The 17571-nt window shown below is 37.4% G+C and overlaps 1 protein-coding gene across 11 annotated transcripts in view; it reads right to left on the reverse strand.

Moving 5' to 3' along the window:
- Positions 1-17571, reverse strand: part of MAST2 (microtubule associated serine/threonine kinase 2) — a 190144-nt gene that overhangs the window by 27617 nt on the left and 144956 nt on the right. For all 11 annotated transcript variants that reach the window (XM_068690812.1, XM_068690810.1, XM_068690809.1 and 8 more), the window contains 6 exons: positions 14627-14702; positions 13740-13949; positions 8066-8167; positions 4752-4884; positions 2579-2640; positions 1849-1934 (listed from right to left, as the gene is read on the reverse strand). In XM_068690812.1, the coding sequence (XP_068546913.1) occupies positions 1849-1934; positions 2579-2640; positions 4752-4884; positions 8066-8167; positions 13740-13949; positions 14627-14702 (669 nt within the window). The remainder of the gene's footprint in view (positions 1-1848; positions 1935-2578; positions 2641-4751; positions 4885-8065; positions 8168-13739; positions 13950-14626; positions 14703-17571) is intronic.

Here is a 17571-nt window from a genome sequence, read left to right on the forward strand (position 1 = left end):
ACTCCTTTGAATGGATCCTGATAGACATATCGGTGACTATAAAATCCCATCTCATTGCCAAACTCCTCAAAAAGAAGGAGACCTATCATGCTTCCTTCCAAAGCTACTCCGCCTTTTTGAATTCAGGAGCATTTTTGTTGATGTGACTAACAAGGAGATAATTCAGGCACAAATGTCACAAACTTATTTTGCAAGGCTTGTATTTTTCAATACTACAGTCACTATTTCACTAAAAAACATCCAAAATATATGAAATCAGCATGATTTCTTTCCAAGCTCCATAAAGTTAATTTGATGCAGCACTGTCACGAGGGATTTCCTTCAGTATCTCTTACATTTCTATCATTTGCAGATCATTAGATTCCTGCACATTAGTAACACAGTTTGCAAATGAAATTTTCATCCGGTTTGCCTGCCTTTCTGAATCAATGCTTGCTTCCTTCTCTCTGGAGTATATTGCATTTAACATGGTATTGTGTCTCACAAGCAGCTGACTGTAAAATACACCCAAATATAAAGACAGGAATGAGTAACAGCAGAACTACAATCTCTCCCCACATTTTACAAAGTTATTTTTAAATCATGGGGGCTGTGCAGAAATGTGACTAAAATATAAAAAGCTTCTTGCCTAACAATACAGTGCTTCAACCTGCTCCATTGTGTCTTCACAGACTAAAAAAATACACCTACACTTTTTCCGCAATTTAAAATAAAAAACAAGTTGCTGTTAACTAAGCACTCACTTCTACAAAACACGCTTGCTTAGGTTTTAATGTTATGACCTACTGAATCACTATTCATAGTTATGGACTAATCAAAATCACTCGTAATGATTTATGAACTGCAAAGAGTTCAGGAATTGTCTTTAAAATTCAGGATAGGTTTGGATGATCAGTTACAATTTTAACTGACCAGCTTCATTCTGTATTCTTAAATGAATAAAATCTAATAGTACTCTTACTTTATTACTTCTCACATTTGCCCCTATATAATTTTAGCATTTATCTTGGTATTTCAAGTGCTCACAAACAGCCAAGTAACATATATAATCTGAACACATGGAAGAATGCAAAATTATAAACAACTTTTTCTCTCAACATTCCTGCTGCGTGAATGAGTCAACAAAAACATTTGCAACTACAGAATTTTACCCTCACTCAGTTAGGTAGCCTTTATGCAAACAGAAATCACAGGACTTAAAACACTCCACATGAAAGGAAATGCAGGTAGGGTGCCTTGATATACAATAAAGAAAAGGGTACAAAATAATTTCGTCAGACTCAAAGCAAACTATTGTTTAGGAAATTCCACAATCAACTAAGTGACGATATTTCTCCTAGAAACAATGTTTTGGGAAAACATTTTTGTCATCTCAAGCCAAGGTACTGAAGTGTCTATATTTTACCTACCTACCACAAAAAATGCTGCAGAAATAATTACTGCAAGAACAGATTTGAGGCCACATCTTGGAAGGGCTTCAGCAAATCTGTGCCACAAAGGGATTAGGAATATAATATTCTGAAAGCTTTAACATGGGGCAATTTATTTTTACAAGCAACCAATAATCTGGAAGCTGGGTGCCAGTTCAGCACAATGTTAAGACCTTCATGGTCAGGAAATACTTCCAGGTACAAGGGGTACTGCCTAAGAAATCCTGAGAACATAGAAGAATTGGCATCTGTCACAAGAATGCAGAAGACATCAAAAGTATGGAACCAAGATCTAGGCAAAATTCTTTATACTTTGGACCCAAAAGAAAAGAGTCATTTGTCTAAACTTTGTAATAAACCTTTACTAGGTAGAATGATAATAGTATTTTGTTTTAAAGCAAAGCCTAAAAAGCCTTACCCATAAGCACCATTACTGATCAGTTTAATAGTTTCAAATTCTTCTTCAGATGGAGTTTTCTTTGACTGGACAGAGGCTCCACGGCTCTGGGGAAAGAAGATCCCAAAAAAAGGAAACTGAGAACAGAAGCAACCTCGTTCTATACTTCAACTCTTTTGTCCTTTTCTTCTTTAAGCAGCATTTACCCAAACACAAACGATTTCTAAAGCTCTGGAGTTCTCAGTTTCAGGATAATCATCTGTATCCCTAGCAGCCTTGCAGATTTCCTCTGCAAGCACAGAAAATCATTGGAACTGTAAGATTCAGACCTTTCCATAACATTACATATTTTAAATACCAATAAACTAAAAAACTAGGGATCTTTGAAACCTACTGAGTTATATAGCTACATTTTTCCAACAGTTGTAACTAAATTCATTTCTTTTCAATTCCCATCATGTTTTACATATGCAAATATGAAGAGTTTCTCCAAACAATTTTTGTTTGCAACTCCAAAGAAACACCAACAAAATTTGATGATAAACGTCTGTTTGCATCTTTTATGCATTTCACCTCCACAGGAGAGATTTGCACATTGTTATGAGTGCATACTTTAGTGCTTTTGAATGTCAGCGCTTTTTTTTTTTTAAATTAAAATTCCACTGCGTTATAATTAATTCTTTATTGTAGACTACTTCTTTCCAGAGGAAAAAAAAATGTGCTAGACAGTATGAGTGTATTACTGCTTTACCTCGACTGAATCATCTGTCTCAGGAGTGTCTGGGCTGTCATAGCTATTCAGCTGGGCCATTTCTGAAAAGAAAGGGGAGAGATTACTCCTAATGATCTCAATCAAACACTATTCTCTTTGTTTGTACAAGACAAACAGGATTTTAAGAGGTGCTTGTAGATTATGAAGGACATAGTTCCCCCCTGTAAAAAGTCACCCCAATTATACAGTGCTAACCTTTAACATCTTGTAAATTGTAAGCAGTATTTTATATAAAGATGAATATAATTAATTGTCCTAATCTCGGCATCACTTATTCTAGATGGTTTCTACAATACATAAAAGCAACAAATGTAAGTTTAAGGAAACTGCCAGCTAGTTAATGTTAAAACCTACTCCATGCATAAAGATGGTGGCACCTCTACTCCAGAAAAGAAAAAGAATTGCATTTCAAACAACCTCTCCCCATGAAATGTGTACAATTCTGCAAAATGCTGAGCAGCAGCAAACTGTGAGAAATTCAGTTAGTTTAGGCTACTCAGCTGTCTTAGGAGATGCTATAAACTTTGCAGAACCAAATCCTACATTAACTACTAGTCTCTGAACAGACATCATTGACATTTCTGGGTGCCCTCCTTACAGAAAGGAAATAAGGCACCTTGACATCTCCACACATTTCTAAAGAAAATTTGACTTTAGTAAGGGGAATTAGTGATGGAAAGGTTCTCTCCCATGACAGGGATCAAAGGAAAATTTCCCTTTAATGTCAGATTTCAACAAATGCTATTAAATTGCATTTAGCAATCTTTGGTAGAAATTTTCCCGAAGAGCTCTTCACTTGAAGTCAACCTGTCACTGTCATTCGAGTAAACACCGTAGAAGCTAAACTAGTCCTATCCAGACTACTAATTTATGGTAAAATTATGCTCTCTAGGGAAAACAAAAAGTACAGTTCAATCACTGAAATATTCTGCAGCAATCTCCAATCTCTGTCACACTTTCTATTGTTGCTGAGCAAGCCATGCATGCTTGTAAAACTTGTCATAGGGGAAGAGAGTAAGCTAGCAAAGTGCCAGACAAAAATATTAACTCACAAATTCCAAAGTCAGGATCTTCTGGGGCTCTGTACACTTATAGCATATTCATTTTACTATATATAATTCTGGGACCTAGCAGAAAAGCTGCTACTTTCTTCGAAACATTACTCATAGAGTGTCTAAAAAGCAATGTAATTACATAGACCTTATCAAACTTTCTAACAGGTAGAAAGCAAATGTTTATGACCCCTTAAAAATGTATCAAATGTTTAAGTGCAATATTCAACATTCCTAAAAACCATAAAGTGTAAAATAAATCCTCTTCATCACAAACTAGATTTTCTCTGAGTATAAACTTGTGTTAATTATCATAAACTGTCTGGAAAAATATCTTTTGGGAGCAGAAATAAAAACTTTTATATCCAAGTGAACTACTCATTAACTGACATTATGTTTATAGTGCATCTACTTTAGAAAATTGAAAATATATGCACTCTTCACTGAATCATGCATCAATATTGCTGCTATTTTCACATGAAATGCTCAGTTATCAGGCAGTACAAGGCACTCCTCCTCCTACTCTGATGACATACTGTGCTGGTTATAATTCACTCTTTTTTGGTTTCACTGCTATGCAAGATGTAAAAATACAAGTATCTCCACTTAAAAGAAAAAATTATACTAGTCCTGGTTTCATGGTCCCGACAATGGAAAGTCACAACTTTTCCCAGTGAGGCCAACAAATGGGATGACCAAATCCTTTCCAACCAACCCACCAGTAGTCGGTCAGGCGGTGGCTGGACAGAAATAACAAGTGAACTTACTTTTACTGCCCAGCAGCACAGAGAAAGCGGTTAAACCATAAAGCCATTTTCTAACATTTTTTCAGCTATAATACAGGGAGACATTATTAACACCATAAGTAAAGAACTGTCACTGTTGATGTGTGATCCTTACCCCAGCAATGCTCCTTTGAGACAAGGGGCTGGAAAAGACAATCTAGAATTTGACAACAAAAAGGAAGATAAGGACAAATGGCTTAAAAATTAAACCAATAAAATAAAAGCTTCCTTTAGCTATGTAGTGGCCAGGAGTTAGTATCTGGAGATTTGGTTATCCTTTCAGTAGTTTGGAGAGTACAAAACACAAGTTCTCACCCTCCAGGGGATCCCTGGTAAGTCCCAGCTGGCTGATAATGTAACGAGGAATGTCACATTTAATTCCTTGCCCTTCCTTGGCATGGCCTTCTGCAGCTTCTAACAAATGGTAGAACTCCTCAGGATCAAACTCCTGCAGAAAGGTAGAGAGAAAGGGGAGGGGGTGGAGGGTAGGGTGTAAATGATTCAGCTTTACAGATATGAAAGGTTTCTCTGACATATTGGAGAGCAAGAGCATGGGTTGAATCATCTGGATTCCTCAGAAACATCCAAAACTAATTCTGGGTTGAGCAGCAATGCTAAACATTTATAGTACAACAAGCAAGTCAATGCATTCCAACCTGATCTGCAAAAATGCTATGCCTTTACAGCTTGGTGGACATCCACTGGCTTAGATTTGCTATTCAAAACATGACAAGGATTGTAGGAATTTTATGAACCAAAACCAGACTATCATATAAGAGGTCATAAAAATGCAAACATTAACCTGGTCCCACCTCCTAATTTTGTCTCCGAGCTGTGCTATGAAAGGTGATGAGGACTGAGGTGCCTTCTGCTGCTGCCTCTGTCTGACAGAGGAGTTAAGCCAATACGAACCTCTCCTGCTTTCAAATATCACTTCTGATCAAACCATTCACCTGTCTACCTCACTTTTAACTGTCTCAACCTTAGAAATAACTAATAGAATTGTTAATAAAATACTAATTATTAGTCTACCAGCAGAGAAGATTTCGCTTTCTACTTAAGAAATAATATTAAAGGGTAAAGGGTGGATTAGAACAGCTCAGGTTTGGTGTACTGGATCACTAAGGAAAGCAAAGGTTATAAGCAGGTATGGTTTTTTTTACTACATCAATATATACAGTTGGAAATAAAAGACAATATCAAGGTGCAAGAGCACTGCTGCTTAGAAGCAAGATCACTAAATAACCTTAATTCTGCCCTACAAACTTTATTATTTGCCAGTAATGAGCAAGACTCTTCAAAAATTTTCTAGTGACATGTGAGGGAAAAAAGGGAAGCAGCGAAGGTTATCAGAAAAGAATGGATGTGAGTATGGTCAGTGGTATGAGAGAAAACAGTACAGAACTGTGAACAAGAAAAAAAGTTAGGGAAAATGATAATGTAAAGATATGCAAATGGCTAGAGAAACAGAGAAGATGCTTTTTCTTGATTACTCTAAGCAATGCTGCTTTGATACATCCATCAACCAAAGACAGTAACAATGCAAGAAACAAAGTTCTCTTCTAACTTGTCTGGAAAAGAATTCGTCAACTATCTGAGAGCTAGCAGACAGCAGGGATCACAGAGGACCATGGGAGAGATGTGATCAACAGGACTGCAATATAATTTAGAGAGCAAGGCGAGAGGGAAGGTGGAGTCAGGGAAGGATTTTTCAAGATACAGCTGTAGGGCATTCATTGGTGAGTAAAGGACAGAAGAAAATAAATGTCTGGTGACAAAAAAAAAATGAAGCGTACAAAAATAAATTCTACTTCTGCCTTCTTTGTGGTAGATTTATTTTATTATCTGTGTACCGTTTTACTTAAAAGGAGAAGAATGGTCCCTACTAAGGGGGGAGAAGTGCTATCAAAAATAATATTGAAAAAAAAAACAACAAATTACATACTTTCCCCAAAAGATGGTTTCAATGATGTAAAAAACACGCAATTTTGTTTAAGCCCCAGAGACTCATTCCATAAACAAACATTTCACTGTCCAACATGTAACACAAAGACTGAAGCCAAGTAACTGAAGTTTTAAATAATTACATGCCTTCAATCCCATCACGACTATCACATCCATCCCAACCACTGCCTATATGAGTCATTTCATTTAAAAGGCTTCTGCCTTCTTCGTAAGAACGAACTGTGTTACTGAAGTTAATGTTAAGAGTAAATCTTAGAACATTTGTCTATAAATTCATAAACAATGAAGTTAAATGTTAGATTATCAAAAGTTATGCTACAAAATAAAAATAAAATGTAGCTCACAAGCTATTTAAATGGTAGACTATCCATTGCTATAGTTGTTGCTCTTTTATAGGATGAAAGGAACATTCATGCTTAAGTCTTCACATCAGCAGAATTACATATATGGAAAAAATTGCTAGAAAGCCAATAAAGCTTAAAAAAATGGAAAAACTAATATATAAAGCCAAACATGATTTTTACACTTTAAAGACCAGCCACTGCATTTTCAAGGTTGTCACTACATGCTTTGGAGTTTATTACTCAAATCTCAATGACTTTACTGCTCTCCTGCACTTTGCAGAACGTGAGGTGCAGAAGATAGCGGATGACCCTGGAGACCTATTGATCTGCAGCTAAAAACTGACTTGATTTTGGAAGTGCTTCCAGGTATAGAGATGAGCTCACAAAACTTACCAAGGTTTCCTGCCTTCCTTGCACTACAGGGTTCCCAGCAAAGCAATCCATCTGATGGCCATGGGTCAGGGCAGAGGAATTCGGGAACTCTCTGAAGTCTACTGGTTCACAGAACCTCAGCAGGTGTTTACAACGACTGGCATCATTGGAAAGGTTGGACCACTCCAGTCCACCTTGCCAAAGAAAGCTCTGCAAAACTCATTTATCTTCTAGTGACTCCAGTGATAAATGGCATCCCCAGCCATGCTGCTGCCCTCAACCTGTTAACTACACATCTATGCCAGCCATAGATTCCTAATACAGCCACCCTGTGTAATTTCTCAATCAGACGTAGCTTCCCTGTCATTTTTATGTCCAGAAGGAACAACTAGGTTGTGTGCTTGTACCTCTCACATAATGCAGGCCAGGGAATTTCATCCTGATAGTTCACAAATTTCAGCTGGTTTGTGATACCTCCTCCAGCCCTCAAAAAAAAAATTTGTGACTCTTTCCTATACTCTCACCGACTTTTCAACATCATTTTGAAATACAGACACAGAACTGAGCTCTATAATCAATAGCCACCACAATGTTGTATACACAAAACCATGCACTTACACACTCTTCACTGTTTCTACTAACACCCGGAGGAAAATCAGGCGGTGTGATGCTGCATGAAGTGATGCCAAAAGCTGTATCTGGCCCCTCAGACACAACCTTTACACTAAAACCTACCTAGCCACTGTTGCATCTGTCACTCCAACGGGAAGATAATTCCATATTAATGCAAAAGACAGAACTTTTTAAAAAAAAAAAATACTGATTTATTTTTCATCAATGTTTTCATCGCAATTTAAAGTTTTCTCTTGAAGACCTTGGGTCCCTCATCTCCCCAAAGACACTCCAGACTTCAGATCACACAGGTGCTCTCCTGAGAACCACACTTACCAGGCACTCCAGCAGCCGAGCGGGTCGTGCAATAATAATCATCAGCTTCTTCACAAGTTGGGTAACAAAGGCAACCTCTGAGCTCTCTGATCGCTCGTGGGCCTGTGGAGAGCAAAGGATCCCATTATGGTCCTAGCAGTGAACTCTTCATGTTTATATGTCAAATGCTGATCACAGAGGAATCACCCTCAGTAACTGCAATTCAGCAGTGAAGGCATGGCCGAGTCAGGTCAGGTTGCAATCTTGGCTCATTCAAGAACCCCAAGTTACACATAGCTTTGCCATTACAACTGACTTTTTATCATGCAAGAGAAATTTCAAAGGCTCAATTTGCGTTATATCACCTATCAGTTACATTAGATACAATGTGGTCTTTGTTTTGTTTTTTAAAAATGAAAACAGGAATACTAATTCTTCCAATTTTACCATCCATATGATACCAAAATCTAGAAATGACCAACAGCTACACATTTTTTAGGTTGTGCTTTCAGGCGGAATTTGTATTACTTTCATTCATAATCATGAAAATCCTAAACTTTATTTTCTTTTGATTTAATTTCATAAATCCTGCTAAACAACTACAGCATTGTATTGAATGCTCTGTTGTACCAAGCACACAAGCAAAGCAAAGAACATACAGAAAGCTAGTTCAGAGAATTTATTCTCACCCACTCTTTTTAACTTACCAGACTTCAGTACAAATTCAATGCTTAATTTCAAGGTTTGCGTGTGTGCGCATGCACAAAGAAGGGATGTCTTTTTATAGCAATAAATGCATTAAAATGGGTAATGTAAAAAAAACAGGCAAATTTGACCAACAATACCCACCCACCCCTCAAACTACTCTTGTTTGCTCAAAAACAGTATTGTTACAAGTCCTGAAAAACAAGTAGAATAGTATTCATTATAGGGTGATAAAAGATGGTTCCAATGAAAAAACCTCTGAAATGAAGTCTAGCTGTTGCTTTCCAATGTAAAAAAATTAGGCTTTAGCACAGACACAAATGTAAAGTCCAGAACTTCAACAATGTGTTTATACTGGCAACAAGCCAGTAGCTGCTGATAGGAATGATATTTTATCAAAACGAATGCAAGCAGCAAGAAACTTAAAGGTTCATTTAGCATTGTTCATTAACACCATCTAAGAAAAAGAAATATACTGTTGAGAAACCAAAACACACTGTCAGTCACCTACAAGAACAATAAAAACACAGAAGCCAGAAAAAGGAAGCATTTATAACTATATGCCAATTTTGTTACCAAACCAACAACATTATTATTTCTCATTTTGACAAAGGTCAGAATAAGAAACATTAATTCAGCGGTGATAAGGCAGTGCCAGAATTTTAACCTTGAAGAAAACTACATAACTGCTAGTTCATCATCTACAAACATTACCAGAGATGCTTCCTGGTTATAAAAGCCTTATAAAGAATATTTTGAAAACACTGAAATAAGTTGCGATTTTTTCCTAAACAGTATTTTCTCATTATAAAGTAGAAAATTATGAAAATGAAGGTAATTAGTATTCTCTCTGTGCCCCTTAATGCATTACCCAAACTTATGAGCTAAAATATGAATTCTATGAAGAAATTAATGCTTTCATAGCTGAAAAGCCATTCCAGATCACCAGGGGTTAGCTGCTTTGCCATGAATAAATAAAACATCAACAACTTTGTATTATTTGAAATATGAGCCATGCAATTGGAAAGTCCTTTTTCTCCCCCACACAGTATGCAAAAAATAATATTTTTATTTATTGCCTCTGTTTATACTGTTGAAGCAAACTTATCCCTTTAAATCAAGTCCTTTTGTTTTCTCTCTTTCTCATCTTCTGCAATTTAGGCAAATAATTTAAGAATCTAACTAACTTAATCAGGTGTCTGTTTTGAAAATGAAAAGCTAGACCATGACTGCCAAATGAGAAAGAAAGGCAAATGGAAAAAAAAAAGAGCAGAGTAGAGGATTACAAAAATCAAACACAACTTGTAACAGCCACTCAGCCATCATCTCTGCACAGCGCTGCTCTTCCAAGATCCTCAGCAACACTGCCTCTTCTTGTTTCCTCCCCTCACAGGATAGTCCAGACATCTCTGCAGACGTCTTGTTTACCATCTGTCCCGCTGACAGTATCTCGAAAGTGGACGGGGTTATATAGCACAGCTCTGCCCACCGCTTCCATGTGCCTTGGGATGATGTGTGCCACCTAATTAGCAGTTCCCAATGACGACATGCTTGTCTGAAGGTTGCTGGTGTCATTTCAGGGTTGTCCCCCCCCTCCCGCCTCCAGAGGGGAGGAGGGAGAAGCGATGGGGTTGTGGGTAGAGGCTGATGCCATTCCTCCACACATTGCCAGTGACACATGTACAGGAGGTAGCAACGGGTAATTTACAAACCGATTCCCATATCTGAAAGACCCATCCGTCACTAACTGGAGCTACTGGGGCATGAAATTAAAATCACTGTCCTCCCCTGGGGTTCAGCAGGACCAATAACTGGGATATGCAAGTCACAACACTGTAATTGAGCTAATATACTGATGGAAACCAAAACAATAGACCTGCAATGCCAAGAACCAATAAATTTACGCTCAGGCTCATATTAAGAAAGCAATTCCAATCAGAATATCAATTTTCCAATGTGCTGTATCAGTCACCATAGTACAATACTAATTCCCTCCTCTTTCCTTTTGTTTCATGCACAGAAACACACCTGTAATTCTTCATTTCCTTACCTCCAACTGGCTAAACCTATGCAAAAGCCATTCAACTTTTGGCTAGTTTTACTTCATCTTTGTCTTTTAGTCAATGGAGCCAAGTAAACAACTGAGTATAACCTTTTACTTCAAAGGAACCTGAGCTCCTGTTCCATCCTCTAACCCAACCCCAAAGGTAACAGATAAAGAACCAAATGCCCTATTCTTTTTCATAAGTATTTTCTGTTATTTTTTAATATCTTTTCTTTAAATGTGAAGTGTGGTATCCAAGTCCATGCTTTCCAAAGTAAAGAAAATCTATTAAATTCATTTTTACTTGAGGATCATTTCAGTGATGCAATAAGCAATAGATTTCTCTAGCTAAAAGACAATATTTCACGCTCCAAACGAGAAAATATCTCATTTGCCAGAACTAATGAGATTTGTTGGCATTTTATTACAAAAGCCAGGATCTAAAAACTTTAAAAGCTCTCTGGTTTGGTATATTTAAACAGCTCATTATTTACATACCCAATTACTCTATTTTATGAATACATTTTTACAACATAAAGTAGCCTCAAACTGCAACATACTAAATAGCTTTTTCTTTCTGTGGTTTGAAATTCCTGTGTGAATTTCACAGTAAAACTGCATGAAAATTCATGGGTATTCCTGCTAGTTCCTGACCCAGTGCTGCTCGTTTCCTTATTGACCAATAATCCATTTTCCCAGTCTCTCTGTATCTTGTAAAAATACAGCATGAAACTGTATATCCTACTGCACAGACCATACTACTGCCCAAGTGAAAGAGGTTTATTTTTGGGGAGGGATTCCAATTGGTCTTATTTATATAAAGTGCTACTCTGCATGATGCCTTATGAAGGTAATCAGAGCTAAAGATCCTGCCCTAACCTTGGGATGCTCTAATTTCAACTCCAAGAATCTGGTGTTTCAGGTGAGTCCTCAAAAAAAATATTAGAAGGTGTATATCGAGGACTTGTTCTGAGGGAGGGGAGAGGAAAAGAAAAAGCATGCTTACCTGACCCACACCCTCTCTGAGATCCTGATCAACCTCTTCAGGCCATAAGACAGGCCTGAGAGGGATGAGTGGAGTGGCCAGACCTAACCTATTGCTCTCTCAATTTCTTAGAGTATAATAAATCACAGTCCACATACAAAGGAGGGAGAAAAGTCTGGAAGCTGGAGAATTTCAAGCTTAAACTATCTGTTACCAGAAGATACTTTAAAAGACACTGTAAAATACTCTGTAGACCCTTTGCACCCCTTGAAATGTAAGCTGTTTTGTAAAACATACACATCCACTTCTAGTGAAAGCTTTTCAGCTTCCAAATCACCGACCAAAGGTGCCTGCATTCTTTATTTCATAGCTGGTGTGCACACATACCCTGCTTCTAGATGCTGGAGATACAACATGGACCTACTGACACACTCATCTGGCTGCAGGAAACCTCTGCACCCTGCTCCCCCATAGCAGCTCCAAGCCTTCTCAGCAAAATGCAGCAGTGTTCATGTGCCTCTGTCAGTCCCTGTGCCAGCCAGCCCTGGATCCAGCAGCAGTGCCTGTGTGCTGCTTATGCTGTCCAAAAAGGCTCTGCTGCCATGCTTTCAGACACTAGAAAGATTTTCCTCCTTTAAAAACCATGAATCCTGAACAATTTCTTTGACTAGATGCAATTTCTCCAGCCCTGTATGCTGGAAGCTATGGTCAAACTCCCGCACCGCATCCAAAGAACTCTACTTTTACCAGGAAACACATTTTTTACCATAGAAATGCATCCGCAGTGGTTACTGATATGCCACAGGCAGACAACCATGCAGGTCCTTGACAAATATTCTCTTCCTCTCTTGATCTGTCAAAATCATTCCTCATTCAGGCTTAGCACCACAGGAACAAACATGAGCAATTTCTTTTTCCCATGCATAACAAATATCGGGGAAGTTGCAGCCACACTCATATAAATGTGGTAGCTAAAAACTTTAGTTAAAACAAAGGAAGATTCTGCAGTTTTCACAAAGCTTTTAAATACAGTAGTAGTATATTAACATAGTATTTTAATCTACCTACCACTTCTAAAGCCTAGAAAGAGTGGCAGAGGTGCACGAACTAGTGCAATTCATACTGGAAAGCTGATCAATGACATGTAAATACATCTTCATTAAAAAGATTAAAAATCATCACAGAAAAATTATTTTAGGGTCTCTGTTTCTTAGTATCTCAGTGATATTTGTTATCTGAGCCTGTGATCTTTATAAATCCTGTACTTTCAACTTGCTATCTCCTTAAATCAAAGCAGAGGATTAGGAAGATGTTCCCAAACAGAGGTCTGGACCCAGCAATAAGTAATAGCACCGACTCTTCGCAACAGCTATAGCATAAATTCTAAGAGATTTTTTGAAGTTAATATTATTTTAAAGGAAAAGAGTGATTTTAATGAGTAGCTGAAGCATACTGAGCATGCATTAAAATTGTGCCCCCTTGTGTATTTTCAAATGCTTTGAACACCACAAAACACATCGAAGTAGCAAAAAAAAAACAACCCCACAACTGGATTAGTTCAGCTCAAGAAAATCTTTTATGAAAAATTTATAGCAACACTACAAACTATGGTGTTTTCACTCCTTGAAGGCACTATTGTAATTAATAAGTCATTCAGAGTCTTGAAGTACATGAAAGAAAAGTTCAGTAATTTCCTTCATCTGTATGAACCCAATTTTCATAAATGGCAAAGACTGCCTTTGACTTCCTCATATGCATATTTAACTTTCATACAAATGAAGTACACAGGTGAAGTGACTTGCTCAAATCCGCCCATGGTAGATCAACGACTCAGGTCTCCTGATACCCCCACCTGCTGCCCTTCCTCTGGAATTCATCCTGCCTCTCCTGAAATCAAAGCTCTGCCTTATTGTTTCAAGTTTCAATCAAAGTAATATATTCTACTTCTAGAGTGCACTTACATCCTGGAGAAGTTTCTCCAAGTTTTCCTGCAGCTCATAAAAGTACCGAGAAGTAATGAGACCTTCACGTGATTTATCTAGGCAATCTCTGGCCAGTTCAATAACTTGATGATGGATGAAACTTAGGACCCCATCTGCTAATTGCAGCACGTTCTCTGGAGCATTAGAGGCAATAAACTCAGCCAGCCGTTCTTCCATCTGCGCTGTGGCCTAAGAGTACAGAATAAACAAATTATTCTTAAAATTTTACTATCCCAAAATCTAAACATAAACAAGTAGGGTACTAAAGTAACATATTCTCAATCCCAAAATGCACTGGGCTTAGAAAATAGTCCAAAATGCAATAATGGTGTTTTGCTTAGAATAAAATTATTATACCATAGGCAAGAATTATGTTCACAAGAACAAACAGCAACATTTAATCAGGACACACTTTTTGCAAATGGAAATGACTATAAAAATATCTTGGTTCTGAGGCTGCATTCTTCCCTGGGTCTCCAGAATAAGGATGTAAGATCCAAGGCAGCTCTCAGAACTTGTAAGCAAGACCATGAAATCTGAAAATCATTGCCCCAAGCAATAGACAGACGTCATTTCTTTCAGTATAAGCCCCAATATCCTGCCACCAGAGAAACATCTATTTTTACTAGTGGTAAAGCAGAAAGGAATGACTGTATCGACAGCTCTGGGATAAACAAACATCTATGTTCATTGCGGTGAAATGTTAACTCTCAAAACTTGATTCCAAAGATCTTAATATTCAGCTTTAAAACAATAAACAAACAATTGGAAATCAGAGGTAAGATCCTTCTCAGTAAGTACCACAAATAAATTCTGAGCTTTCTCACAAGTTCATTGAATGCATTATTCAAAAAGTGATTCCTTACCTTTGGAAACCTTTCTTTGTACACATGGTTCATCATTATTATTTCACTGTCAAAGGAAATTGGGGAGCGACCCGGGCTAGAGGAGAAAAGAAAGTACATCATCATTTACAAATATCACATTAAAACCCTCAAAAATCCAGTGCTGGTCACTGCCACACTGACTGTGGCCCTTTGACTTCCCTTCAGTAATGGCTATATGTAGAACTTCAGAGGAAATCTTACCAAGCAATGGCAGTTCATAGCCCTCCAGAAGTGACAGTTAACTCATCTGAAAACTCACCCTCCTGTCTGCACAAGAACTCAGGCAGACAACCCACCTATTCCCACTGAATGCAAGCCCTAACACACAAGCATGTGAAAAAAAAAAAGTGAATTCGTTAAAGGTACTGTCACTGCCCGTGTTCTCTTACTGCCCTCCATGGTAATGGCAGCAGACGTGCACAGGAAGAAATCCCTATTACCTCCAGAGTCTCTAGTGCTGGAACGGAGCAGAGTAAAATGCAACAAGGACCTTGAGAAGACTCGCTTTCCTTTGTCTGAAGAACACCATGCTACTGTAGGGATGCACGAACAGTGTTATTCTGCTAAATCTTCTATATAAATACCACAAGCAGTAGGAACAGAATACTTTCATGAGAACTGCACTCCCTTGGGCATGTTACACCATGGATGCATATGCATGGATGCATAGGTTAGCAAGCAACTTCAAGGCACACACACGCACGCACAAAAAGGACAGTAAATCTTGACAAACTGCATTTATATCACTGTTTGGGTGGTTTTTAAAGAAGAGTTGCATCTCATTTCATCAAATCTGATGGTATGCAATGCTCTGACTCATTCCACCACTGAGGACAGCCGGAGTGAGGTAATGCAGATAATCCCCAGCTACAGGATCGCCTACAGCATCTCATTTTTCTGGTTACATTGTTTTAACATTCAAGACGAGCAAGAGCTTCAATTATTTGGAGTATTATATGATTATTGTCTTCATGATTTTAAGAGTACCACATATTGTGAAAAATATTTTCTATATATAAAAAATGCAATTTTATTTTGAATCAGTTCAAACATTTTAAACTTTCTTGTGAAAGATGAAATGGATCTCTCTAAATGGAATAAATGCATTTTAAACTCTGAATGCATTACAGTTACTACCTTGCCGCTAACCTATTTAAAGGAAAAGCATTCTTTTGGGAATATATATTTACAATTCAGAGAAAATTTAACTCACTGGCTCACAGAGTATAGCAACACCAATCTCTTTTTCATGCCTGGCGCTGGAATTCCATGAATTAGATTGTGTCTTGTTTTTATTAAGGTTTATCCCTCAGCTTGAGAAAATACACTTCAGCCTAAATGTCTCACTGAACTCACATTACAAGAGAAAAACTGATTTGGATGTTCAGTGGCTACTCATAACAAGTAAAACCACATTTTCATGGTTATTTTTCTCAACAATAATATATCCTCTTTGATCAAGAAAACATTTCTGTACAAAGAAACTTACATTTATATTTGCACAGAATGCATGACATAATGAAAACAAGGGTAGGAGCTTAGAGAGTGATATAAAAAAGTCATGCTTTGAAGCACATTTCCCTATATATCTAGCTAACCATGCTTCTTCTTTTTTCTCTAAGACCAAAACCACCAGTACAAGCATGTGATACCTTTTTACTGGCAGTTCATTGGGAATTAAGGATTTGGTGAACATATTTCTTGAAGAATTTATTTTCTATAATGAAATGATTCTCTGTGTGATACTGACTACAAAACTATGAAGGCACATACATACTTCATTTTCACTCTAAAGCAGTCCTACTAAATTTTGTGCATGTTTAAGTATTTGCTGTCTTAGTGCTACAACAAAACGTTTTTTTTTTTCCTTTTACTTTCAAAACACTTTATTTGTATGAATATAGGAAGTTAATAGCTGTACAGAAGACATACTTCTTGAGCTGTCCTGCCAGGAGCTGGAGCATTTCCCTAAGAACAGCCGAAATGATTTGATGCTGATGGTGGTTTTTGTTTGTTTGTTTGTTTTGTTTTTTACATTTCTGAAACAAAGCAATTCTTATTTTCTTTGTAGAAGACTCTACTGACTGGCAAGTAAACTCTTGTAATTCCTTAGCCTGCTTAGGCGCTGGCAGTTGTTACTCATTTTATTTTTAATTTTCTACCACCTAGAATGAAAGAGCATTCAAGCAACTGAGAATAAAACCCAGGACGAAGGTTCAAATTGTCATTCTAAATAAAGTTCACCCAATATAACATGTCAAATTAAATGTCTAGCTGACTACAGCAAGGAGTGCACCATAATATAATGCACCATAATTTTTTAAATGTTGAGCTTTCACCTAGGAAACTACAGAAAAAATTATGTGGGAAGGTGACTAAGTAACCAAAGGCTGGCTGCCAGGCACTTCTGATTATTGATTGAGTAGCATGTTGAAGACATAACCAGATGAAAAACAAACAAACAAACAAAAAACAGGACTGGGCAAATAACTGCATGCTACCAATGGAGAATGTAAGAGAACTTTTATGGAAGAAAAAAAAAAAGAGAAAAAAAAATCTATTACATTTTCTTGGCATGACAGCTTTTCAAATGCAAAAGCTTTGCACATGTACACAGCACAAAAAAAATCATATGTGGTACAAAACCAGTCTAACATTTCAAGCCTCACAAAGGAACAGATTCTTTTCTGTACAACAGGACACACACTGTGAACGTGCATAACATTTCAAGACAAAAAGCAGGCTTCTTCTCTCTTCCTGGTAGATGGGTAGGTCAAAGAAATTATTATTGTCAGTGAGTTTTTCATTTCAGCAGAGCAGACATTAGAAGAATAATATCTGTCCCCTTAAGCTTAACAGCAAAATGAAAAACTACTCTGTTCTTCCCCTTCCCTCCACTTCATGAAATGATGTGGTAGCAGACT

This window comes from Anas acuta, chromosome 8 (assembly GCF_963932015.1).
Source record: "Anas acuta chromosome 8, bAnaAcu1.1, whole genome shotgun sequence".
In the NCBI taxonomy this organism is placed as follows: Eukaryota; Metazoa; Chordata; class Aves; order Anseriformes; family Anatidae; genus Anas; species Anas acuta.